The sequence below is a fragment of the Oryctolagus cuniculus genome, chromosome 1, assembly GCF_964237555.1.
Source record: "Oryctolagus cuniculus chromosome 1, mOryCun1.1, whole genome shotgun sequence".
NCBI lineage: Eukaryota > Metazoa > Chordata > Mammalia > Lagomorpha > Leporidae > Oryctolagus > Oryctolagus cuniculus.
Window position 1 is genome coordinate 30523876 of NC_091432.1, and position 24741 is coordinate 30548616.

The 24741-nt window shown below is 48.1% G+C and overlaps 1 protein-coding gene across 2 annotated transcripts in view; it reads left to right on the forward strand.

The window, feature by feature from the left end:
• PAMR1 (peptidase domain containing associated with muscle regeneration 1) overlaps window positions 1–24741 on the forward strand; it is a 95227-nt gene that overhangs the window by 53799 nt on the left and 16687 nt on the right. For both annotated transcript variants that reach the window (XM_008269766.4, XM_008269767.4), the window contains exons 4-6: window positions 3208–3322; window positions 6665–6882; window positions 10648–10755. In XM_008269766.4, coding sequence (XP_008267988.2) covers window positions 3208–3322; window positions 6665–6882; window positions 10648–10755 — 441 coding nt within the window. The remainder of the gene's footprint in view (window positions 1–3207; window positions 3323–6664; window positions 6883–10647; window positions 10756–24741) is intronic.

Genomic DNA, 24741 nt, shown 5'->3' on the forward strand with positions numbered 1-24741 from the left:
ATGGGCAGATGTGGGCGATGCGAAAGTGCGAGGTGTGCAGGAAGAAGGAACGTGCATTTCCCAAGGCGGGAGCGAGATTGCATGTCTGTCCTTTGGGAGCGGAAAACTCCTGCTGCTTCATCGCTTCGTCATGGAGTGAGCCAGGAACCTCATCAGACAGCTTAATGGTCTTCCCAAACAAGACCCAGCCTCGGCAGCAGGCAAATCCAAGTTCAAACCCCTGCTCCGCTGGCCGCTTCAGAGAGCCACAGTGAGCACTGACTGATTTTTCTGCTAAGGATCTTCCACACGTAATCTGATTAAAGCCTGACAAGCCGCGTGAATTGGTGGCACTTTGATTCACATTCAGTGCAGGTTTACCCAGGTTCTGAGAGACAGAATCACCTCCCCAGGCTGCATAACCAGTGGAGATCAAGCTGTGTTCCCAGCCAAGGGCTGTGGCGCTCTACAGTTCCTGCTCTGAGCCCCTGTTTTACCAGGAGGACACTGATTTGCAGCCTTCTGGCCTCTGGGCTGTCGGAGCTGGGGAAGTCACTTCGTTTCTCCATCCCTAGTCTTCTGTATCTCGGAAATGTGGAGGTGAATGTTGCTGTACTGGGTTTGTTAGGAGGATTAAAGGAAGTAACATTTGTGAAGGTTTTGGCCGGTGCCTGGCCTTTAAGATCATCGGTCATTGGTTCAATAAATATTTAGCAAGTAGCAGGTCACCACTCTACCAGAGGGAGTAAGTAAATAAAGTAGATAAATGCATTTCTGTTTTTTCTTTGCATTTTTAAAAATGCATTTTAGAGGCAGACAGAAAACATGAGAGAGAGAGACAGACAGACAGACACATGTTTCTATTGTCTGGTTCATCCTCCGATGCCCACAATAGCCAAAGTTGGACCAGGCCAAAGCCAGGAGCTGGAAATTCAATCGGGACCTCCCGCATGGGTGGCAGGAGCCCAACTTCTTGATCCATCACCACTTCCTCCCAGCGTCTGTGTTATTAGGGAGCTAGACACAGGAGCTGGAGTTGTGTATTGAACCCAGGTACTCCAACATGGGACATGGGTTAGTTAACTGGCCTCTTAACTGCCAAGTGCCTGTCTCCAGTTAGCTAACTGTAGATAGTGATGTCTGTGATGAGGAAGGCAAAACTGGGTAATAGTGGTGACTGCAGAACTGGGAGGGCCTACCTAACTGGATGCTCCAGGAAGGCCTCCGAGGAAGGCGCAGTGGAGTTTAATTCCCAAAGGGAGGAGACGCCCTCTAGGGTAAGAGAGCAGCCTGCTCAGGGCCTGCAGTGGGAGCAGAAGGGAGCTGATGATGCGGGGGCAGTGTGGGGGAGCCGGTGAAGATACGCAGGATTGGGCAGGGCTAGGCCTCGGGAGCCAATGAGGCAGTGCCGAGAACGTCCAGGAAGGTGTTTCACCGTGGGCAGCTTGCAGGCGGCTTGGATGAGAGACGAATGCTCTCTGATGGCTTTATTTTGAATAAATAAGTCAACACTGCCTTGGCTGCCCTGAGCTACTCCTTGGCTGCTAATGCACCAGAATGTTGGGGGCAAGGATCCTGCAAGCGGAGGGAGGAGGCCAGGATTCCAGAGGGGTGTATTGTAGGGGGGGGTAGACATAGAGATGAGGAGGCTGGCGCTGGATAAGAGCCCCAAGTGGAAAGCAGCAGGTGCTTCCCCTGGGGCAGCTGCAGTAGAAGTCTTAGTATAAAAGAGACAAGTACCTCGCAGCACAGTAACGAGCCTCAGGGCACACTGCTGGTCAGAAGGAGAGTCTGGGCTCTTTTTTCTGCTAACACTGTACAGTTATGCCCACTGCCGCCTTGCCGGGAAGTGGCATCCACTGACACTCATATTTTGTTTGAGCCATGGGGTTCTGTGCTTTATCACGAATTAGGGAATGAAACTGCCTATCCGGAGTTTATGCCATCCTCTGGGTTTCTGTGTAGAACTGAAGTAAGGTTTCTGCAAATGGGCAGATAGTAAGCATTTTCATTTTTGTGGGCCCTGTTGTTTCTTGTCATCACTGCACAACCATGCCATTTTTGCACAAAACAGTTCTAGAGAACGCATCAATGATTGGGTGTGGCTGTGTTCCAATCAAACTTTATTTCCAAAAACAGGTGGTGGTACAGTTTTGGATAATGGATCATAGTTTGCCAGCCCAGGATAGAAAATATCATTTATTAATAATAACTCAAATATATTTTTTCTATAAAATCACTTCAAGGCATTTACCTCAAACTTTTTGTAAAAATAAGATACATCTGCCATATCCATATTTTTATTAATGCTAGAAAGTATGCTATAATTAAGACTATTCAGTCCAGTGATTTTTCAGATGTTGGGGATTCCTTGAAAGTAATTCAGAGCCAGCGCCGCGGCTCAACAGGCTAATCCTCTGCCTTGCGGCGCCGGCACACCGGGTTTTATTCCTGGTCAGGGCTCCAGATTCTGTCCCAGTTGCCCCTCTTCCAGGCAAGCTCTCTGCTGTGGCCAGGGAGTGCAGTGGAGGATGGCCCAGGTGCTTGGGCCCTGCACCCCATGGGAGACCAGGAGAAGCACTTGGCTCCTGCCATCGGATCAGCGCGGTGCACCGGCCGCAGCGGCCATTGGAGGGTGAACCAATGGCAAAGGAAGACCTTTCTCTCTGTCTCTCTCTCACGTCCACTCTGCCTGTCAAAAAAAAAAAAAAAAAAAGTAATTAAGGGGACCAGGTGAAGGTGAGGATGGAAAGCTTTGGGCCTTTGCTTCTACTTCCATCATGAGTTCCTCATTAATTCATGTTTTCAAGAATTTTTAATTTTTGTTAGTGATCTTCACAAGAGTTTGTACTAACAGGGTTGGAATAAAGAAAAATAAATTTAAAAGCACGAGTGCAATCCAGTGGGTTGATCAGCTCTTCCAGGGCAGTCCTGGCGAGGCAGGGTGGTATGTGACTGTGAACTTGGACGTAGCTAGGCATGAGTCTCTCCACTCTGCCACTTGCTGGGTGAGCTATTTGTTTAACTCAAGCTGCCGGGTGGATTAAGAGAATTAATTCCTACAAATTGCCTAGCACCTTGCTAGGTGCTTAAGAAATACTAATTCCTTTCTTCCTTTTCCTTATTCTGTTCTCAGGGATGTGGGATGAGCTCAGAGACCCTTTGAAACTTCTTTTATCTCTTTCCCATTGATCCAATATCCACTCCAATCTTTTATTCTCTCCCCAGGATGTGGCCAGGTTCTCCGAGCCCCAAAGGGTCAGATTTTGTTGGAGAGCTACCCTCTAAATGCTCACTGTGAATGGACCATTCATGCCAAACCTGGGTTTGTCATCCAACTAAGGTAAGGGGCTGTGGCCAAAATTAAGGAGTCTGAGGTTATAAGGAAACAGTAATGGGATGGAGGGCCCTGGACCCTGGGCACCAAGGGCCAACCACCAGCATGGAATTCTTAGAAGCATAAAATGTGTATTGGAGCCTTTCTCTTTGATTCTGTGGGGTAAGGCCTCAACAGAACTACAACCAATTAACCTCTTGTCATTCACTGCTCTGGGATGATGGGGTTCAGAGGATTTTGAACCAATGAAGCAAATTCCTGAGTGCCACCTACCCACACTCACATCGTTCATGAGGTTTCTTAATTACCTAGCACTGGGCTGAGTCCTAGGGGAGGGACGTGAAAAAAAAAAAAAAAAAGGCACAGTCTTAGCTCTAGGGAGTTTATGCTCCAGATCAGGGTTCATGCTGGTCATGGCTGTCTCAGGAAACAGGAAGTACTCACAAGAAATAAGCTCATTCTCTCACCTGTGTGGGAGATAGGCTGTTTTCGCTTAAGGAGCATTGAGATCCTCACGAATGTTTAATTCACACTGTAGTCCAAAGTATAGGCCCCATTTTATTGTAACTGTTGGTAAACCTTACAGGAGAGACCTGTTTTGTAAAAATCATTTGTTATTGCATCCTGGTATATTACAGATGATTGAAACAGATGTTGAAAGAACTGCTTTCTTGGCCAGCGCCGTGGCTCACTTGGCTAATCCTCCACCTGTGGCGCCAGCACCCCGGGTTCTAGTCCCGGTTGGGGCGTCGGGTACTAGTCCCGGTTGCTCCTCTTCCAGTCCAGCTCTCTGCTGTGGCCCGGGAGTGCAGTGGAGGATGGCCCAAGTGCTTGGGCCCCTGCACCTGCATGGGAGACCAGGAAGGAGCACCTGGCTCCTGGCTTCGGATCAGCACAGCGCCGGCCGTAGTGGCCATTTGGGGGGTGAACCAACGGAAGGAAGACCTTTCTGTCTCTCTCTCTCTCTCTCTCACTGTCTAACTCCGCCTGTCCAAAAAAAAAAAAGGACAGCTTTCTAACTGCGGTGTCTCCTCTCTCCTGGAAAGCATGCTCTTCTTTGCTCTCCAGGACAGCAGAGTGGCCCACCCACTCCTGGCATTTCCAGGGTCATTGTCCCCTTAGCTTGGCCCTCTTCTCCCCGGTTGGAGGGAGGGGTGGAGGTGATTGATCCTCTGGGGCACAAACTTATGGTAAGAATTTTCTGCATGGATCAGTGCATGCAGTGGTGGGCGCAGGCCAGTTGGCTCCTAGGATGGCTCTCTGTCCTCCGGAAGAGACAGCACAGTATCTCAGATTGGAAGAATCTGGAACAGGTCCCCTTCTTAATCCACCTCGGCAACTGGTCCTTGGTAGCTGGTGTCTCCACTCTGTGAGGGCCTGAGGTTGGGAGTGAGACTCGTTTCTTGGGCTTTTCTGGAGGAAGCCTGGGTCACAGTGCTCTGCTTACTGGGCTCAGGGGCTGCTAAAAGCAGGTGTTACATTGAGCATGTCCCCCAGAAGCTCTGACAAGCCCCCAAGATGGGGATACAAATCCCAGGAGAGCAGCCCAGTGGAGGATCGAGAAGTGTCTCCCGTGCCCAGAGAAGGGCCCCAGGGAGGCAGAGAAGTGTGTTGATTTCTTTCTGACTGGTTAAACCTGGCCTCCTGCCCAGGGTAATGATAATGCTGGGAACTTCTGGGATCAGGTGCAGAGTGTTCAGCCCCCAAGTTCCTCAGCTGTCCCTCATGCCCCATTTCCACCACCTACTGGTCAGGCTACCGAAACACCTAGTTTCCTCCCTGGAAAGTAATCTCAAGGCCACTCACATCTCTGCTCACTTGGCACCATCCGACCTCAGGCCACCACCATCTCCCACTGGGACTCTGGTGGCTTCCTGCTCCCACCGGTGCAGTACTGCCGTCTCCTTTCTGCAGTGATCCTTTAAATGCCTAAACCCAATCATGGTCTCTCATTGAGTCCTCCCAGTGGCTTCCTCCTGGGTCTGAATTACAGCATGAACTCTTCAACCATGCCAAGTTTGGCTCCTGCTCCCCTTGCTGACTGTGGCTAGCACTTATCTCCCCGTCACTCACCATCTTGCAGCATCCCCAGCTTTCTCTCAGTTCCTCCCACATGCAAAGCACGTCACGGCCTCAGGGCCTTTGCACTTACAGATTCCCCTGCCTTGACCACTCTTCCCCAGGATCTTCACAGGGCTGGCTTCATTGTGGCATTTAAATCTCTGCCCAGGTATCACCATCTCAGAGAGATCTTTCTTGACCACCTTGTGTCGGTCACTTTACTCTCTGGCTTGCTTGCTTTCTTTCTTTCTTTCTTTCTTTTTTTTAATATTTATTTGTTTCTTTGAAAGACAGAGTTACAGAGAGAGAGGGAGAGGTAGAGAAAGAGAGAGAGGTCTTCCATCTGCTGGTTCACTCCCCAGATGATTGCAATGACCAATGCAGGGCCAGGCCAAAGCCAGCACCCAGGAGCTTCATCCAGCTGGTTGCCAGGGGCCCAAACACTTGGGCCATCTTCTGCTGCTTTCTTGGGCCTTGAGCAGGGAGCTGGATTGGAAGTGCAGGAGCTGGAACACGAACCAGCACCCCTATGGGATGCCAGAATTGCAGATGCCAGCATTAAACCTACTACGCCACAACACCAGCCCCTTATTTTAGATTTGTTTTTTTTTTTTCACTCTGTACACTCTTAGCTGGTTTATTTCATTCATAGTGCTTCTCCCTCTCTGGATTTGCCTTGTCTTTTGGTCTCCTTGCTTATTGTTTGAACTCATTTCCAGGGGGGCAGGCACTGTGTCAGGTTGGCAGTTGGGGTACTGCTGTGCCGGGGCACCTGGAACATGCTGGCATAGAACCAGCCTCCAGAAATCCGTGTTTGGTAAATGAAAAAAGAAATGAATGGATGCACAAATGCAAAGGCAGGTTGTAGTGTCTCCTGTCAGCTTGAGAGACAGCTGTGGGCTCTCTTGGGTTCAGGCAAACGCACTGAAGCCCAGAGAGGGAGCAGGTTCCTCGAGCCCCAGCGTGAGTACATGGTAGGATCTGGATGTGAAGTTGGGCATCACCTTGGATGGTAGAGCCTGTAGCACACAGGGTGGCTCACAGGACTTGCCTGCCCCAAAAAGCTTTGGGAAGATTCTTTGCATGGACAACAGCCCATGCATGTACATGTATGTGCAAATAGTATCCACACACGTGTACAGCCTGCTGTCTAGGACCATCCTCTGATCCGATCAGGCCAATGCACCATCCATCCCCACCTGCTCCTCGTGTGGCCTTGAACATGACCGGAGCCCCCAGTACTGCCTGTGGCCCACCTGTTTCTTCTGTCACCTTCTCCACCTGCAGGTTTGTCATGTTGAGCCTGGAGTTTGACTACATGTGCCAGTATGACTATGTTGAGGTCCGTGATGGAGACAATAGCGACGGCCCCATTATCAAGCGTGTCTGTGGCAATGAGCGGCCAGCTGCCATCCGGAGCTCGGGCCCCGCCCTGCATGTCCTCTTCCATTCCGATGGCTCCAAGAATTTTGATGGCTTCCATGCCGTCTTTGAGGAGATCACAGGTAAAGGCCATGGAGACACATGTTGCGGTGTGTGGCTTCCTCCAGACACGTCTCTCCTTGCTGTGTGCTTCCCACCTCCCAGCTCAGCCCTCATCACACCCAGCAGGTGGGGTTCTCAGCAGCAATCTACACTTTGAGAAAAAAAGAGAGAAATTGCAAGGCCTACTCCAGGAAGGCTCACCCAGAACAAGAACTAGGAGTTATTAACTCTGATTCAGCTGGGGAGGCAGGAACACGGAGACACGGAAAATTTGTCCAAAGTTATACAGCGACATAGGTGGACAAGGGCTTTGTGCCCAAACAGTTTGGCTCTGGAGCTCCCATCATGGGGCCTCTCATGCGTAAGAGAAGCTTTGGATCCCTGGCAGATAAAGCTGTGTGGCCTTGGAAAGTTCTTCTACCTCTCTGGGCTTCAGTGATACAGGAGCAGTGATAGCTCCTGCCCTATTAGGGAGGCTCTGGGAGACAGAACAAATGAAGTGCTTGGCATAGCATCCAGGGCATCCACTGCCCAAGCTCAGGTCTACCCTTAGCCTCCATGTGTATCTGGAAAATGGATATAAAGTCTTCAACGTCAATGGCAAATGCCGATTTGTGATGAGTAATTCTAAGGCTAATTCTACTCCTGCTCTCTCTGGTCATAAAAGGAAGTAGGATTTGGCCAAAATGAACAAATTATTTTTTTAAAAAAAGATTTATGTGCTTTATTTATTACAAGGGAGATGGTGGGGTGGGGAGAGAGAGAGGGAGGGGGAGAGAGAAAGAATGAATCTTTCGCCCATCTGCTAGTTCACTCCCCAAGTGCCCACAACACCCCGGGCTGGGCCAGGCTGAAGCCAGGAGCCAGGAACTCTTCTGCTGCTTATCAGTCACATTAGCAGGAAGCTGGATTGGAAGCAGATCAGAATCAGGACTCTAACTGGTGTTCCTATATGGGATGCTGGCATCACAAGTGGTGGTGGCTCAACCCACAGTGCCACAGCACCTGTCGCAAATTCTTAACTCTGCAGCCAGTGCCGCGGCTCACTAGGCTAATCCTCCACCTTGCGGCACCGGCACACTGGGTTCTAGTCCCGGTAGGGGCACCGGATTCTGTCCCAGTTGCCCCTCTTCCAGGCCAGCTCTCTGCTGTGGCCAGGGAGTGCGGTGGAGGATGGCCCAAGTCCTTGGGCCCTGCACCCCATGGGAGACCAGGAGAAGTACCTGGCTCCTGCCATTGGATCAGCGCGGTGCGCTGGCTGCAGTGCGCTGGCCGCGGCAGCCATTGGAGGGTGAACCAACGGCAAAGGGAAGACCTTCCTCTCTGTCTCTCTCTCTCCCTGTCCACTCTGCCTGTCAAAAAAAAAATAATAAAAATAAAAAAATTCTTAACTCTGCAGATGAACAAATTCTGTAACTCTAAGGAGTCACCCCAGCTCTTGTCATTCTACGATTGGATTGTTTCAGGTTTTCCAAAGTAAACTCAAATTTGAAGTTAAAATTTTTAAAATCCTGAATCTTAAAAAAACCCACAACTTGTATGGCGTTGTGATGATCAAGGCTTCCTTAGGTGTAAGATGTGACATTGAAGTCTTGGGAAAAGAGCTGGGTGGCCTTGGAGTCCACGTGGAGTCAGTTTCACAGTCCTGCCCATTCAGCAAAACCGGCAGAGCCTGCCCCAATCTGCTCTTCCCTTAGCTGGATGCCTGCAGGTGCTCCCGTCTCTTGCAGCGCACAGCCCTAGTGTTGCTTCTCTCCCATCCCCTGGAAGTCCCCTAGGAGTTCTAGATGCTTTTTTGCTGTGGGCGTGTTTGCCTGTGGCTGACTCTTGGTGCCCGGGTGATACCTGGCAGATGCAGGCTGATTAGGAGCGCATACAGGATTCATGGGAGGGTACTTAGGGCGGTCAGCAAGAGCCAGCTGTCAGGGAAGCCAGCTGGGGGCAGCGAAGGTTCACCAGCTGTCGCCCTGTGTCTGAGGCAGAGCCAGGAGAATCTCTTCAGCCTCTGAAATATGCCCCTGAGCCTCCCCTGGAGAATTCTGGGAAACACTGCCCTGTACCCATGCACCTCTTGTTCCTCAAACACCATCTCCATCTGCTTTTACTCACGGCTGAAGTCCTCTGTCTCAGACCTGCACATCAGCAGCCACCCTCCAGGGGCCACATTGCATTGTTTCCTGCTCCTCCAGTGAGCTGGGCTTTGCTCTGTCAAGAATGTCTTGCTGCACTTTCTCTTCTTGCATTGTAATCCATCCAGGCTATAGTTGTTGTAAACTTCGTTTTTCAGATAGCTTTGATCTGGTAAATAGGATGTCCTATTCACCTTTGTATCTTTCCAGCACCTTCCACAGGGAAGTACTCAATGCATTTTTGTTGAACAGAGCCAAGGGATATGTGTATATTTCTACATCTGGAAAAAAGAACGTAGGAGCGATGGATCACATGTAGTATGGTGTTGCCCGATGTGTTTTCCATAGAGAAAAATGTCCCCAAGATGCCCTGTGAACTAAGCTTGGGAAAGACTGAATCTTAGGTGGAAATTCACAAAGCAATTTAGGACACCAAATTGAGAGGTTCTATAGTAAAGAAATCAATTAATTACCATTGAGTTTCGGCAGCATTTCCATCACATATTTGAACCCAGAATCCTTATTTACTTGAGCACCTGTCAACGTCCTAAGCGACTAATGTTTACAGAGTGCTTGTTTGAAAATTCTTGCACTCAACTTAGTGTCATAAAGATCTTCTTCCAGTTGTTTCTCCCAGTGCTGGGGATGTTGAGCTTTTTTTTTTTAAGATTTATTTTTATTTATTTGAAAGGCAGAGTTACAGAGAGGCAGAAGCAAAGAGAAAGAGGTCTTGCATCGGCTGGTTCACTCCCCAGATGGCCACAATGGCCGGAGATGTGCCGATCCGAAGCCAGGAGCCGGGAGCTTCTTCCAGGTCTCCCACTTGGGAGCAGAGGCCTAAGGACTTGGGTCATTTTCTACTGCTTTCCCAAGCCATAGAAGAGAGCAGATGGGAAGTGGAGCAGCCGGGACTTGAACCAGTGCCCATATGGGGTGCCAGCATTGCAGACAGCGGCTTTATCCACTATACCACAGTGCCAGCCTATACTGAGCTTTCTTGAAAAGAGATAACCTAAAGCCACCCAAAGATGACCTCTCTACGAGCCTGGCTCTGCCCTCACCACTTTAGTGTTCCTGTATGTGTCTGCTGTATGCTCCTCATGCCAGAGGTGTCTTGAGTATACTTTTTGAGCTATCAAAATATCAAATAATATCTGCAAGAACTGACATTCCAAGGGTACCTGTTTGAAGCATTCTCTAGTGGTGGTAATGTGGATTCAGCAAAAGCCATAAGAATTTGCAAGAAGGATCCTGGTTGGCTTAGTGGTTAAGATGCCTGTTGGGACTCCCAGGTTTTGTATCAGATTCCTGGCTTCCAGGCTTTGCTTTCAATTCCAGCAGGAGAGGACTCAGCTGGGCCCTTGCCACCCACAGGCAAGACCTGGGTTGAGTTCCTGGCTCCCACCTCCTGGCTTTGGCCTGGCCCAGGCTGGGCTGTGGCAGATACATGGGGAAGAAACCAGCATAAGGGGGCTCTCTCTATCTCTCTCTCTATCTACATGCCTCTGAATTACATAAAGTAAATACATAGTAATTTTTTTAACAATTGCAAGAAGACTTTAATAGACAAGTAAAAGGCTCAGGTTAAGGCTGAGTCTAGACTTGAGAAATAAGTCCACTGCCGAAAGGCACTGAGCGATGCCTTTTGTCTTGCAGCGTGTTCCTCGTCGCCTTGTTTCCATGATGGCACCTGCCTCCTAGACAAAGCCGGCTCTTACAGATGTGCCTGCCTGGCAGGCTACACCGGGCAGCACTGTGAAAATCGTGAGTGTGCCTCCTGTGTGGGAGTCGAGGTGTCCACGGGGGCTGGTGTGGAGAGGGCTTCGACCCTTGCAGGGCCTGTTCTTGGTGTCGGGGACGATCTGTCCAAGATGTCATGCAATGTAGACATGCGACGTGGGCTCTCAGAAGGGCAGGGCTACCTCTGAAGTTGTCATGAACTACCCAGGTTTGCCCCTTGACATTACTAGCCCTCACCTGCTGGAAATGCCTTGAATGATATGAAGAGCTTGCAGCCCTGAGTGAGTCAAGGTGCATCGTAGAATGCCACTACTATCCACTGTGCAATGACTCAGGGCCTGATTTCCCTGTCCATCCTGAGATCTGGATCTTAGAGTTATGCTCCAGGGCACCCTTTGTAGACTCCAGGAATTAGTGCACAGTATGAAGCACTAATTTATTGAGGGTGACGGATACGTAGGGTGACCATTCTCCCAGCCATAGTCCCAGTGTGTGCGTTTTGTCTGGCCATAACCACCAGTCACACCGTCTTTCATGCTCAAACTATCCTGAATTGGAGGACACATGACAATATCATCCTGTAAGTATGGGACGAGATTAGGTAAGCTATAGGCTGACCAGCAAACATTGACTGAAGGGCTACTGTGTATCAGGATCTATGAAAACGCAGGAGAGAAGGATACCTTGCAAGACAAAAGGATGCCCCTGGAAGTGCATTATCCTGAGTTGGCAAGACCCACTCCATGCTTCTCATGTTGTTCCTGAGCAGGCCTGGGAAGAAACCGTGTTGCAGGGTTGGGACACAATGAGAAGTCCTGGCAGAAAGAAACTCTTCCATTATGGAATTCCACAGCTGACTGCCATTAGCACATGCTTCTTTTGCTCTGATCACTCCAGCCCTATCCCAAAGCTTTTTCCATGATCCATATCCTGGCTGTCCCAAGCTCTCCTAGACAGTGGTCTGTGGGGAGCAATCCGGACTGGACTGAGTTACTGGAATTAGGACTTATTCTATGCATCTGCTCTCCCACAATATGGCGCTGGGAGAGAAGTAAACAGCTTCCGCACAGCTGCCTCCAGTTCAACTAATAAACTGTAGGACTTGCTCCTGATTGGAGGAGAGCAGCGTACTCGGCGTGTGGGCAGCCGAGTTGGGATTGGCGGAGGAGGACTATAAAGGAGGAGAGAGACGGCATGCACCAGGAACATCTATGGGGAACATCTAAGGGAACCCGTGTAGCCCCCGAGAAAGCCGGCCGGCGGTGTGCCGCTCCCCAGCGGAAGTGGGGAATGCGGCCAGGGGGAACTGCCCTTCCACAGAGGTGGAAGGGATAGTAGCCAACCCGGGAAGAACCAGCAGCAAACCCGGGGAGGGCCGAGCAGACGAAAGAACAGCGCAGGGTCCTGTGTTGCTCCTCCACGAAGAGGGGGAGCGACAGTGGTCCAAAGCAGAATAATAGTAGCCCCCAGGAACCTGGGGTTATCCACACAGTGGCAGCAAGGGGAAACCAACTCAGACAAATGACCCAGTCTACAGCAGGCAAGACTTCCTAATGCATGTTGAAAAGGAAGGACGTGACCCTTCTCTGGTTTTAGGTTCAAACTTTTGCCAGGGGAGAAAGAAACTAGAACTTGCCAAGTCTAGGCATCTATCTGATGGAGCCAATCCTCTGTACTTGGGAAGAGCACCTGCCAGTCACTCTACATGGTGGTACAATAGTTGTGCAGTACCAAGGATTATGCCACTGGCAAAGAGGAACTCAACTTTCATGACCAGAAACCATTGCTCAAGGGTATCTGGTACCAAGACTCTGACATGTGTCATAATAGAAGTATGAGGCCCAAAGCAGGTGTCACTGACAGCAGCCATCAGCCTGGAATGGGGTGTGCAGAAACAGAAGAATCACACATTCAGAGGGAGCTAAAGAGGACAGATATTGTCTTCTGCAGGGTTCCCTGCAGAGAAGATCCTGAGATGGGGATGTGTGTGCAAGTGACGAATGAGGGAGAGTCCTAGAAGTTTATAAGGAAATGGGGAGGCTGGCCTGGGAAAAAAAAGGGAGCTGAGTAAGGGTGTGGATTCAGCAAAGACCCCGGCCTCGCTGGTGGTGAGACCTGGTGTGTGAATCCTTTCTCAGCATATGTCCTGCTCTGCAGACAAGGAGGCTGGGCTTTCCTAGCCACCCGGTGCAGCTGTCACTGGCCACGCCTGCCCTGGGGGAGTGGGAGGGCATAAACCCCGGGCACACCCAGCTCTCTGTGCAAGTGGGCAAGGTGACCATCACAACCTCTGAAAGAGGCTGCGGGCACAGGCAACAGGACAGAGTGGGGAAGTGGGGAGGGGACCTCCAAAACAGTGAGGAGGGCAGAACACCCATGTGCGTGCTCTGCCACTTCTAAGCAGCTCACACAAGTACTCTGTGGTCACTGCCATGGCCCTGGCCTGACAGCAGTCCCCAAGTTCACACGTTGTTTGGGTTCATTTTTGCTGTTCCCTTGCAAACAACACAGACGGGAGCTGTAGTTTCAGCAGGGAGTCCCTGTGTGTGCCCTGAGCCCTACTACAGGCATCACTCTGTGTCTTGGCCCGGCTGGCTGAGTGCAGCTGTGCGAGAGACGCACACGGTGCTGTTCTGCGTTGCGAGCCTGCTGCGTTGTGGGTAAGGCAGAGCAGGGAAATGTGGCCTTCTCTTTGCTTCAGGCACTTGTCTATGAGCCTTGAAAAGTTTGACGAAATGTGTAGTATGAAAAAACTGTGCTGAGATTTCTGTTTTTCTGTGCACTTACTGAAGTTCCCTTGTAGACTCTAGACTTTTAATAATAGCAAATCCCTTCAAGGGAGAACAGAAAAAGGGAAGGCTTAATTGCTCAATGAATTTTTACAATATTAGGGCTTTGATAAACAAAGATAAAGTGGGAATGGAGTCAGACATCACCAAATAAGCCAACATACCTTCAAGAAGCTGGGTCAAATTAGGGGAGTAAAATAAGTTATTCCAAAAGTTGTGACTAAACTATGCATGGGTAGCTTGAGAGTCCAAAATGGGATTGTTTGGGATCATTATTCTATCGAGAAAAAATGACCATAATGAAAAAAGAATGTAGAAGAAGTCATGATGAACTGATTCATAAATCGCCTCAAGTCACCTCAACCACCAGCATTGGTGGCCAAGAGAACTTCTGGCTTGCCAATTTTCAAAGTATTGTTCAAAAACTGTAGCTCCTCAGTCCCATGGAGGTACAGCGGAGCGATGATATTGGTGGCAGGTGTCGGGTATAGCATTTGCTAGCATTAATAGGGGGAGGCTAAATGCTCCTTATTTTCCATAAGGCCCAGGGCCATTTTTTTCCTGCTAGGAAATTTGGCGTGAGTTCCAGCAGACTCAGAGGGAGGCATCACAAAAAATCAGCCTTAGCGATTTCTGAAATTTCTCCACAGCCCTCTCCCATTTTTTTCAGAGCAATCTGTCAGCTCAGAAAGTGAAAAAGAGACAAATGAGAAATGCTGTTTTCCTCCTGAGGCTGTCAGGCAACTGGAACAATCTCCCTGGAAGAAATCCTTTCAAAATTAGAAAGAAACTCAAGATGTCTCCGATTCTCCAAACTCAGAAGTGCTCACATTGACTAGGCAATTATTTAAAAAAAAAAAAAAGGCTGTAAGAGCACTGACAAGGCTAGGGATGAGGGTCCCGCCTTTTATTTGTGTGGCCCCTATCTGAGGGGAAGCCACTTCACTGGGATGTTTTAGTGATCTAAAGTCTTCAGTTCAAAGGCAAATGCTCGCTTTTTGCAGCTGAAAAGATTCGAAGCAGAAGGTGTGAGCCTCTGGTCTGCATCAGAGTCAGAGCCAGTGGCCGGACTTGCCCATTGCCCTCAACGTGCACAGCATCTTGGACATGGTTCTGAGACTCGTGGCTTCGTGAGACCGCAGCTGATGGATTGATGAGCTCGGGTCACTGGCATTTCCCATTAGTGAGTTCTCTCAAAGGACATCGCTGCCCAGGTGTGGGGAGCAACTCGGACTAGACTAAGTTACTGGAATTAAGACTTATTCTATGCATCTGCTCTCCCACAATATGGTGCTGGGAGAGAAGAAAACAGCTTCTACGCAGCTGCCTCTTGCCAACTTGAGTGATGACCTCCAGGAGCTGATCCTGCTCCTGATTGGAGGAGAGCAGCGTACTCGGCGTGTGGGCAGCCGAGTTGGGATTGGCGGAGGAGGACTATAAAGGAGGAGAGAGACGGCATGCACCAGGAACATCTAAGAGGAACATCTAAGGGGAACACCTGTGCAGCCCCCGAGAGAGAGAGCTGGCCGGCGGTGTGCCGCTCCCCAGCGGAAGTGGGGAAAGTGGCCAGGGGGAACCGCCCTTCCACGGAGGTGGAAGGGACAGTAGCCAACCCGGGAAGAACCAGCAGCAAACCCGGGGAGGGCCGAGCAGACAAAAGAACAGCGCAGGGTCCTGTGTCGTTCCTCCACGAAGAGGGGGAGCGACATAATGGTGCCGTGACTCGGATATGAAGCCTAGGCAGGGTTTAGTGTCGTTCCTCCACGAAGAGGGGGAGCGACACCCAGGCAGGCTCCTCTGCTTCTGTGTTCCAAAGAATGTTCTGCTGGTTCTTGATTGAGGAAAAAAAAAAAATATATATATATATATATATACACATATATATATATACATATATATATATATATATATGTTCTTGTTCAGACATTCTGATAGTACAGAGGTGAATGCAATAAAAAAGGAAGGGTGTTTTCCCTGGGCTGTCCTGCTTCCCAAAGGAACCACTGTTAGAAACTTGGTATGGATCCTTCCAGATGTTTTCTGTAGTGTGCACACCTATGTTGTCTATAAATCATTATTTAAACCAGTGGTTCTCAGATACCGGTGATTCTACCTTCTATCTACACACCCTACCCCCTACCCCCAGAGATGTTTGGTGACATCTGGAGACAGCAGTGTTGGTTGTCATGACTGGGGTTGGGGGGGGGGGTCCTGCTGACATCCAGTGGGTAGAGGCCAGAGATGCTGCTAAACTCTGTGCAATGCCCAGGATGGCCCCCACAACTAAAGGCTCTCTGGCCTAGGGGCCAGGGTTAAAAAACCTTGCATTAAACAAGCATGGATTCTAGTCTACCTACACATTTGCAACTTAGTTTCTGTGCTCATGTCCTAGATGCTTTTTCTTAGGCAGGCCTATATAGTCTGCCTCCTTTGAGAAAATGTTGAGTATTCCCTTGGGTAGATCAGTGTACAGCCAGGTGTTCATCTAATTCCTTAAGAGGAAGTTGATAATTGCTTTTAATGTCATCTTATATGAAGAGGATAACAACAAATATCCTCAATGTATTTCTTCATCTGCAGAGATATTTTGTATTTTGTAAAATAAATTCTTAGGTGTTGAACTGTTGGTTCCAAATATCTATACCTTTAAACCATGGAGAATGATTGCAGAAACAAACAAAACCCCCCAAAAAAAAACCACTGAGAAGTTTTACCAAATTATAAGATGAGCCATTGATTATAAACACCAGTCTTCAAGGCAAGTCTATTCTTGTCAAGCTGGAAATGTGTTTATTTTCAAAGGAAATCTATCAGGCTGGGGAGATACTTCTTCAGATTTTGTGAGGTGGGAGATACAGAAAAAGAAGCAATCAAGGAAGCCTGGGCTCTGTCCAGTGGTCAAGAGGGTGTGGGAGCCCCTGATGGGACAGTCAGCCAGCGCCACTGTCCCCAGGCCTCACCCTCCCTAGATTGTTCAACAAGGAGAAAAACTTTCCTCTGCTCCCGAGTGGCCTCCTGGGAAGCATAACACGGGGAGTGGCCCCATGCCTCGCCTTGGGGCCAAGCTAGCCTCCTGCCAACACCCTCCACGACCTCCAGCCTCCCTGGGCCCCATGCAAGAAACCGGGGCCCCGCCCCTTCTTTCCTCTGAAGTTTCCTGTTTCTTTGTATGGAACACAGCGACTAAATAAGTCCTTGAGTCAATGGTCGGAATCTTGTTTTGAGAAAGTGGAGAGCAAGGGATTCATCACCCGCTCCAGTTTCCATGTTGCCTTTGTTCTGCTGGCCCAGTTGACGAAGCCGGGGCTGCACCCTGCATTCTAATGAAAGAGGATGAAACGAGCTCAAACTTGGGGCACAAAGCTCACCCTGCGGATTCTGATGCGCCTTTGAACAAAACAAGCGGCCTCCACCAATTACAGAAAAACGGGGAATCTGGATTCATTTGGGCTTTGGAGCCTCCGAAGGTTTCCCACTGGCCCGTCCCAAGGACTGGGAAGAAAAGAGCCCAGGATGAGAGGCACGCTTTATACTTCAGCTTCAAAGGGCCGACCCAAGTTTCTCTTCCGAGTAAGTGACGAAGAAGCTTGGGGTTTCCGTGGAAGCATTGACGCCGATGCAGTGAGAATATGCCAAGAACCCTAGTGGGTAGCACCCATCTCTCCCATCACAGGCAGATGAATAATGTGCTGCAGGTTCAGTGGGATGAGTGCTGATTGTTCTAGGAGCTCTGGGGTGAGGCGTTTGAAAAATGGAGTTAGTCGTTGCCTTTTTTTCCCAACTATAAAAACATATCTTCAATACACAGGAGACAGGTACATCTTTGTCCATCGTGAGCAGGTGCATCCTGAGGTCAGAAAGACCTCAGATGGACACGGGACGAGTCATTGACCTTGAGCAAGTCATTTAACTGAAGCCTATGAGCTTCAGTTCCCCCATTTATAAGGTCCAGAAAAATAATAGCAAATACCTCTTAGAGTGCTTTGCAGGACAGAATGACGTGATTGCCATAAAGCACTGAGTTGAGTAGTAGGAACCACTATTGCTGCTTTTGTCCCCATGTTATGCCATTTAGAAGTCCAGCAGAAATCTGGAGATGCTTGGGATAAGGGGTTACGATAGCAGCACTAGTTTCTACAAACTAGGTCACTTTGATATCACATCTCAGGATCCTAGGGTATAAGAAAGCTCCCCCAAGACTTAAGTGATGTCCTTTTTTTTTTTTTTAAGGTTTATTTTATTTATTTGTAAGACAGAGTTACAGAGAGAGGTAGAGCCAGAGAGAAAGAGAGAAAGAGAGAAAGAGAGAGAGAGAGAAAGAGAGAGAGAGAGAGAGAGAGATCTTCTTCCCTCCACTGGTTCACTCCCCAAATGACCACAACAGCCAGAACTGAGCTGATCTGAAGCCAGGAGCCAGGAACTTCTTCCAGGTCTCCCACATTTGTGCAGGGGCCAAAGGACTTGGGCCATCTTCCACTGCTTTCCCAGGCCATAGCAGAGAACTGGATTGAAAGTGGAGCAGCTGTGACTCAAATCAGCGCCCATATGGGATGCCAGTGCTGCAGGCTGTGGCTTTAGTCCACCCTACAGTGCTGGCCCCCTCTAGGTGTCCTTTGCAAACTGACCTTCCCAAGTCATTGCTGGCCACTAAGTTTTGCTACCACCACACTGCCAGACAGGCAAGAAGGATCCGGTTCTGAAATGACAAGAAGATGTTGCTAATTTCATTGTTGTAAAGAAATCCTGGGTACCAGAAGACACTTACATTGAATATGATGAGTGCCACCAGGGCAACTAGGAGGCTATTGGAAATGATGAACACAAATGTCAAGGAGGACATCCAGAGCAGGTTACTTAGAGAACCAGGTTATTTGGTCAACCTCCCTTTTCTTTTCTTTCTTCTTCTTCTTTTTTTTTTTTTTAGAGAGATTTATTTATTTATTTGAAAGAGTTACTCACAGAGAAAAGCAGAGAGAGAGAGGTCTTCCATCCATTGGTTCACTCCCCAATTGGCCACAATGGCCGGAGCTGTGCCGATCTGAAGTCAGGAGCCAGGAGCTTCTTCCAGGTTTCCCACACAGGTGCAGGGGCCCAAGGACTTGGGCCATCTTCTACTGCTTTCCCAGGCCATAGCAGAGAGCTGGATGGGAAATGGAACAGCTGGAACTCGAACTGGTGCCCATATGGGATGCTGGCACTGCAGGCAGTGGCTTTACCCACTACACCTCAGCGCCAGCCCCTCAACCTCCCTTTTCTTCATGAGTTTCAGTAGTCAGTAATTGAACATGCAGTGGGCTTGGTGGCCAATTTGAAGGTCAAGGCTTTGGAACATTGTTTTCTAGAAGGACAGAGAAAAAGAGAATGAGTCATCTGCCTTGAGTGGGTGTGAGGAGTATAGAGAAAACTCCATGGAGGGCAGTCCCAGGGAGTCCATAGTTATTTCCCATAAGCCTTAGGTAACTAAGAGCTTTAGAGACTGGAGGAGCCACAGGAGGACCATTAGCTGGTGGGCTGCTAACTTCATGCTCCCGTTGACTGACCCTCCCTTACATAGAAAGGGATCTAACTTCATGCTCCCGTTGACTGACCCTCCCTTACATAGAAAGGGATCTCCGACATCCTTCTTGGTGTATTTAGAGGATTGCAATCCAAAAAACAAAATCTACTGAAAAAAGTAGAAACTACCCTTGTATAGTTATCAAGGAGTGTGTGTGTGTGTGTGTGTGTGTGTGTGTGTTTTAATTCAGGGTTGTAAGTTTTTATTTTTATTTTTTTAAAGATTTATTTTATTTATTCGAAAGACAGAGTTACAAAGAGGCAGAGAGAGAGAGGTAGATCTTCTATCCGCTAGTCCATTCCACAATTGGCTGAAAGGGCTGGAGCTGCGCCTATCTGAAGTCAGGAGCCAGGAGCTTCTTCTGGGTCTCCAACATGGGTACAGGGGCTCAAGGACTTGGACCATCTTCTACTGCTTACCCAGGCCATAGCAGAGAGCTGAATTGGAAGTGGAGCAGCTAGGACTCGAACGGGTGCCCACATGGGATGCCGGCACTCCAGGCCAGGGCATTAACCCACTGTGCCGCAGCGCCAGCCCCAGTTGTAAGTCTTTTAATTCAGATCAATTCTTGTTGGGTGAGCCTGAGTGCTCTACTAAGTGACATCTTAACATTGGCTCTGTTGGGCTCCAGGGTGCCCATAGTCTCTTAACCAACGCATTTCCATGTCTTATGCAGATTTAGATGCTTGGGGATTGTCCTCAAAGAGATATGTTTTGTTAGTAATTATCTCAGCATGGGCAGCATTCCAAACAAATAGCAAGGAGACAGGAAGCCCACATCCACAGTTCTCCAGTTCATCCAGAATTGAAGCCCCCCGTTGCACGGAAGCCCAGAGCCATGGCTGTTTTGCTGAGGGTTTGCTTCCACTTGCCTGCTCCTGGCTGAGACCCTCTTGGCTTCTGCTTTGGTAGATGAGGTCATGAAGGCAGGGCTTGACGCAAAGAGCAGGGTTCAGATGGGCTCCAGTGGAGAAGTAAGCCATTTTAGAGCTGGGACAAGCAGCTGCCTGTTGAGGGGTGAAGGAGGAGGAAGCAGGGAGCAGAAGAACCAAGAGAGCAAAGCAGAATCAACTTCTAATGGGAACAAGTGTCCCTGCTGTCGTGGGCCCTGAGATGACCGCCGGCTCCCGAGCAGAGGCTACAGACCCTGTTTTTCCTTAAAGACTCCTGCCACGTGGGGCATTCACCACCTGTCCCTTGTGCTGCTTCAGAAGGTGAAAGCTCTCTTTTTGCAAAACCACAAGGCTTTCTTCTTGGTATCCATGTACCAAAAGCAGTAATAATAGCTATTATTCTCACTGTTCCTGATGTAGGCTTAGTGCTTTGTGTGGCACTGTCCATTTAAATACCTCCGCATTTGCACGGGCAGCTACTTAGATCATCTCTACTTCACAGATTCATCTGAGGGAAATTTTTTTGGAAATAGGTCAGGGCCATTCAGTATAAAGCTCTCCTGATAAAGCTATAAAACAATCCCAGTCTTAGTCCTTTTCTGGTGCAGGAGCCAATGTCATGTGCCCACGACTCCTCTAATACGACCTTTAGTAACAGTAACCTGGGGGCAAGAATTATTAAGTGATTCTTGTAGGCCAATCTCTGGGTGGGATTGCCTAGAATTCAGATGTGCTTGGCAGGTTCAGAACCCTCTTGCAATATCATTCTCTTTGTCTCCCAGGCTAACCAGAACAGAATTGCCCAGCTTGGTCATTTTCATGTGAATGTTCCTTATATTTTGCAGAGTTGACTATGAGTACCACTGGAGGACCTTCTCACTCTTCTCGCCTGGTAGTTTAGACATAGTACCCACCTACCCAGGACCTGACAAAGAGACATCCTGAAATTCAGGGAGCCACGAGGAGACTCTTATTACTAAGTTGACCCAGTGGGACAGCTAAGTTTCTACATGGGTCACTCATTCACTCTCTCCAATAGAGATATGTCAGGTTGATTTTGAACAAGAACTTAAAAAACCAGGAATTTCTGAAAAACTGTCCAAGTTGACCTATCTCTTAGGCAGAGGGAGTTTTAGTGGTTTAATAAAATAGGCCATCCAAACACCGGAAAAGTGTTATTGGAAAGACACAGTGTACCAGGGCCAAAGACAATACTGATTAAGATCAAATAGCTAATTGTAAGCCTCAGCCTCCAAATTGCTGCTGGACGAATAAATAGCAGTGTGTGCAATCCATGCATAATTTTGCAGGGATACTGTCTCATTCACTCATTTCTGCACAGGGCTGGAAAACCCCAGGGAAGCAGGATTCTGTAGGCTGGAAAGGGATAGGAAGTTTTCAGTGGAGATTACATCAAGTTGGTATCATTGCTCCTGGTGGGTGAAGACTTCCACAATAGATAAACGTATTGGGTTTGGTCCAGGGACACCAAACTGAAACCTAAACAGGACAAAAAAAGAGTGAGGAAGAAACGAGAGGCCATCTGATGGTTGTCTCTGAGCGTTGGCCTCATGTTAGGTCAAGTTTCCAGGATGAACAAAACACTGGTGAGCAAGTTAATGCCTTTGCCAAACGGAGTCAAAATTCTGCCACTAGTTTTTTCCTTGAGTTTGGTGATGAATGAGTTTGCGTGGATACCAAGAGTATGTTAAGAATTGCACCCAGCCTCCCTTCCCCCCACCCCAGCATCCCCACCGCCTCCACCAGCTGCATAATACAATGCGTTTTATTGATTTTGGGGTCAGCTTATCTGCTGGAACTCTCAGCTGATCTTAGGGTTCTGAAATCAGCTCTTATTGAACAGACAGAATAGTCTCCTGCTTTAGTTCTTTTTGATGCCATAAACATTTCATTAACATGACATTTATAAAGGGAAACATGATTTTTATGCATGATTCTGTAAATCATCACAAGCCGTATCTGAATGCAAGCAGGGCATAAATAATAATTAAATTAAAATAATTTAGAGGCAGAACTAGAGCAATCAAAAAGAGAAGAGTAGCAGATGAGCTGGAAATGAAAGCAAAGTAACACAAGTTCATTTGGAGATGAAAATGTTGCTTTCATTCTATTCCTTTCTTCTTATCTAAGGATTGGTGCTGAGGTAATGTTGGTCACTTCAGTTTTATAAGCTGTAGAAGTGTTAATTTTTTGATTTCAGATCTTTCTAAAAATGAAATACTTCTCCCTCTCTTGGGAAAAAAAAATGGTGGCTGGGCTTGATCTTGTTTACACCATTCCTGTGCGTGTCAGTCCAGCTGACTTCCAACCTCGTGCTCCTTCACCTCTGCCTCAGGGCTTCCTCTGGCTCTCAGGACCCACCGGCTCATGTATGTGGGCAGACTTGGGGTGGGAGGAGTTAGAATTCATCTCATCATCCTTCAGTAACTGATGGATGGCGGTTGGTAGGTACTGACACACATCCCTTGCCCCTTGAGTGGGGTAGTCCTGAGGTACGTTCCCTACTGACTCCCAAAGTTGCTAAATGGCATGGAGCGTCAGTCGTCCCCACTGGTTACTTGCTTGACAGTGCAAGCTTGCCTGTCTTATTTCCCCCCTCTATGACTGGCCCTTCTTAAGATTGCCACCTAAGTAAATTAATTGCCCTCAAAGCCTTTTCTAATAGGCTATTTCTGGGAGAACCCAATTTAAGGCACTTTGTGAAAACACTTGTCTAAAAAGCTAGCCCCCTGAGGTCCAGATCTTTGTTATCAGTCAAGGCTGCCCAGAGAAACAGAACCAATTGTTCATGTAGTCATCTCTAGATATGTGATGTAGGCTCACAAGACTAGGCTGGGAAGTCCCACAGTTATCATTTACATGGTAGAGACCCAGTGAAGGCCACTAGTACAGTTGGAAGTCCGGAGAACCAAGGGTGTAGATCATTGCTTCGGTGTGAAAGCCTGACAACAAGGAGTGCTGAGAACAGAGGTCAATGTCACAGGACGGCTGTCCATCAGAGAGAACCTGAATCTTCTCTTCCTCTGCCTTTTTGTTCTGTTCAGGCCCTCAATGGCTTGATGATGCCTAGTCGCCATTCACACTGGCGAGGGCACTCCCCTTTGTTTATTCTATCCCATTCACAAATACACCCAGACATAATGCTTAGCCAGAGAGTGCATCCCCTGATCTAGTGAGGCTGATCCATAAAATCAATGATCACAGTCAATTACATCACCATTTAGCTTCTTCTCTAAAATGTTAGATAAGGCTTTCATCAATGCTGAATAGCAATTTAGAGTAATATTATTTGAAAGACATTAAAATATGAACCATCTGTATTAATTAAAACCTAGTTAGACCCAAGAATTCTCTCTCTCTCTCTCTTTCTCTCTCTCTCTCTCACACACACACACACACTTGCATGCTTCTCTGTGTGTAAGAACCAGCCTAGTCCTTTATAGGATAGGGTCATGGGAGTGAGTGGAGACCACAGTGATGTTTGTGGAGAGAGCCAATTATTTCTCCCAAAGGACTTGGACTTTCATAAAAGATTTGCTCAAACTCTGCTATCTGGCATTTTTCAGATGTGGATTGGACAATAGCTGCTCCCATCATAAGGAAGCACCTCCTGATCGTGTCCTCTTTGTAATGATGCCCCTTGTTGTCTTGCCAGATGTGCCACATGTGCCCTGGTGAAGTGGCAATCTCAGGATCCACAGTTCTGTCTGGTACCACAGGGAGAACACAAATGAGACAAAACTGAGAATGCCAATTCCAGCACATCCCCAGTGGCCATTCCACGCAGACTCATCTAAATGGGAATCTGGTTCCAGCTTCCTACTTGTAGATTAAGAGGTTTTCTTTCAGATAACAGGTGGGCTAAATGGTATCTACCCAGTCCAGCCAACTGTACCTGATGAAATCTTTGTTGCAATCCAGGCCACAGTCAATTTCTAGGGTTGGCTGGCATTAGCTGAGATCTCCATGCCCTACTCAGATTCATTTAAGGCCTCCACAGTGACCATTACCTCATTCCTTGGGGAGAGTCCTATCTTCTGATGTGATTTTGAAGCGAATCTGGTAAAGGTATTGATCCTTTGGGAGGCATTAGTGCTCTTTACGCGTTCTTCTCTTTTTTTCTGTGTCAGAAAGAGCCAAGCAGGTCCACAGAGGTAAGATTGAATTTCCTGCAGTCACGTTCCTTAAAGTATTAGTTGAACTGTTAACCCTCATTTTTGGTTAGAAAGATTTTGTCTGGTTAGAATTTGACCTGAGGAATAAATAAATGGAAGGAAGGCCTCAAACCATTTTTTAAAATAAGTATTTAAGTGAGGCTGGGGAGAGCTTTGAGGTGTCTAAAATACCTTCGTAGAATAAGCCTGAACTGACATCACTTCTATTTTTGGGTTTAAGTGAAAAACCTGCATGTTCAAGATACAGAAATACATTTGCTAATGTCTTATTCAACTGGGCACAGAGGAGGCACTCATTAAATATGTGATGGTACAGGAAATTAATTAATCAAAGCAATAGCCTACGGCACTTCATCAACCTTCCTCTACAGGGTGACACGCTGGACTTCTGAAAGGCAAAGCAGTAATTGCGCTCCTTGGTTCTCAGGGACTTTTTATAGCTCTTGTTTCCAAATGTGAACTTCCAACATAGAGATCTAAGCAAAAGGAAAAGACAAATATTCATGGGAGAATGATGTAACATGTTAAAACTGTAGAATCACTCAGACAAGGGTATTACTGTTATGAACAGGGCT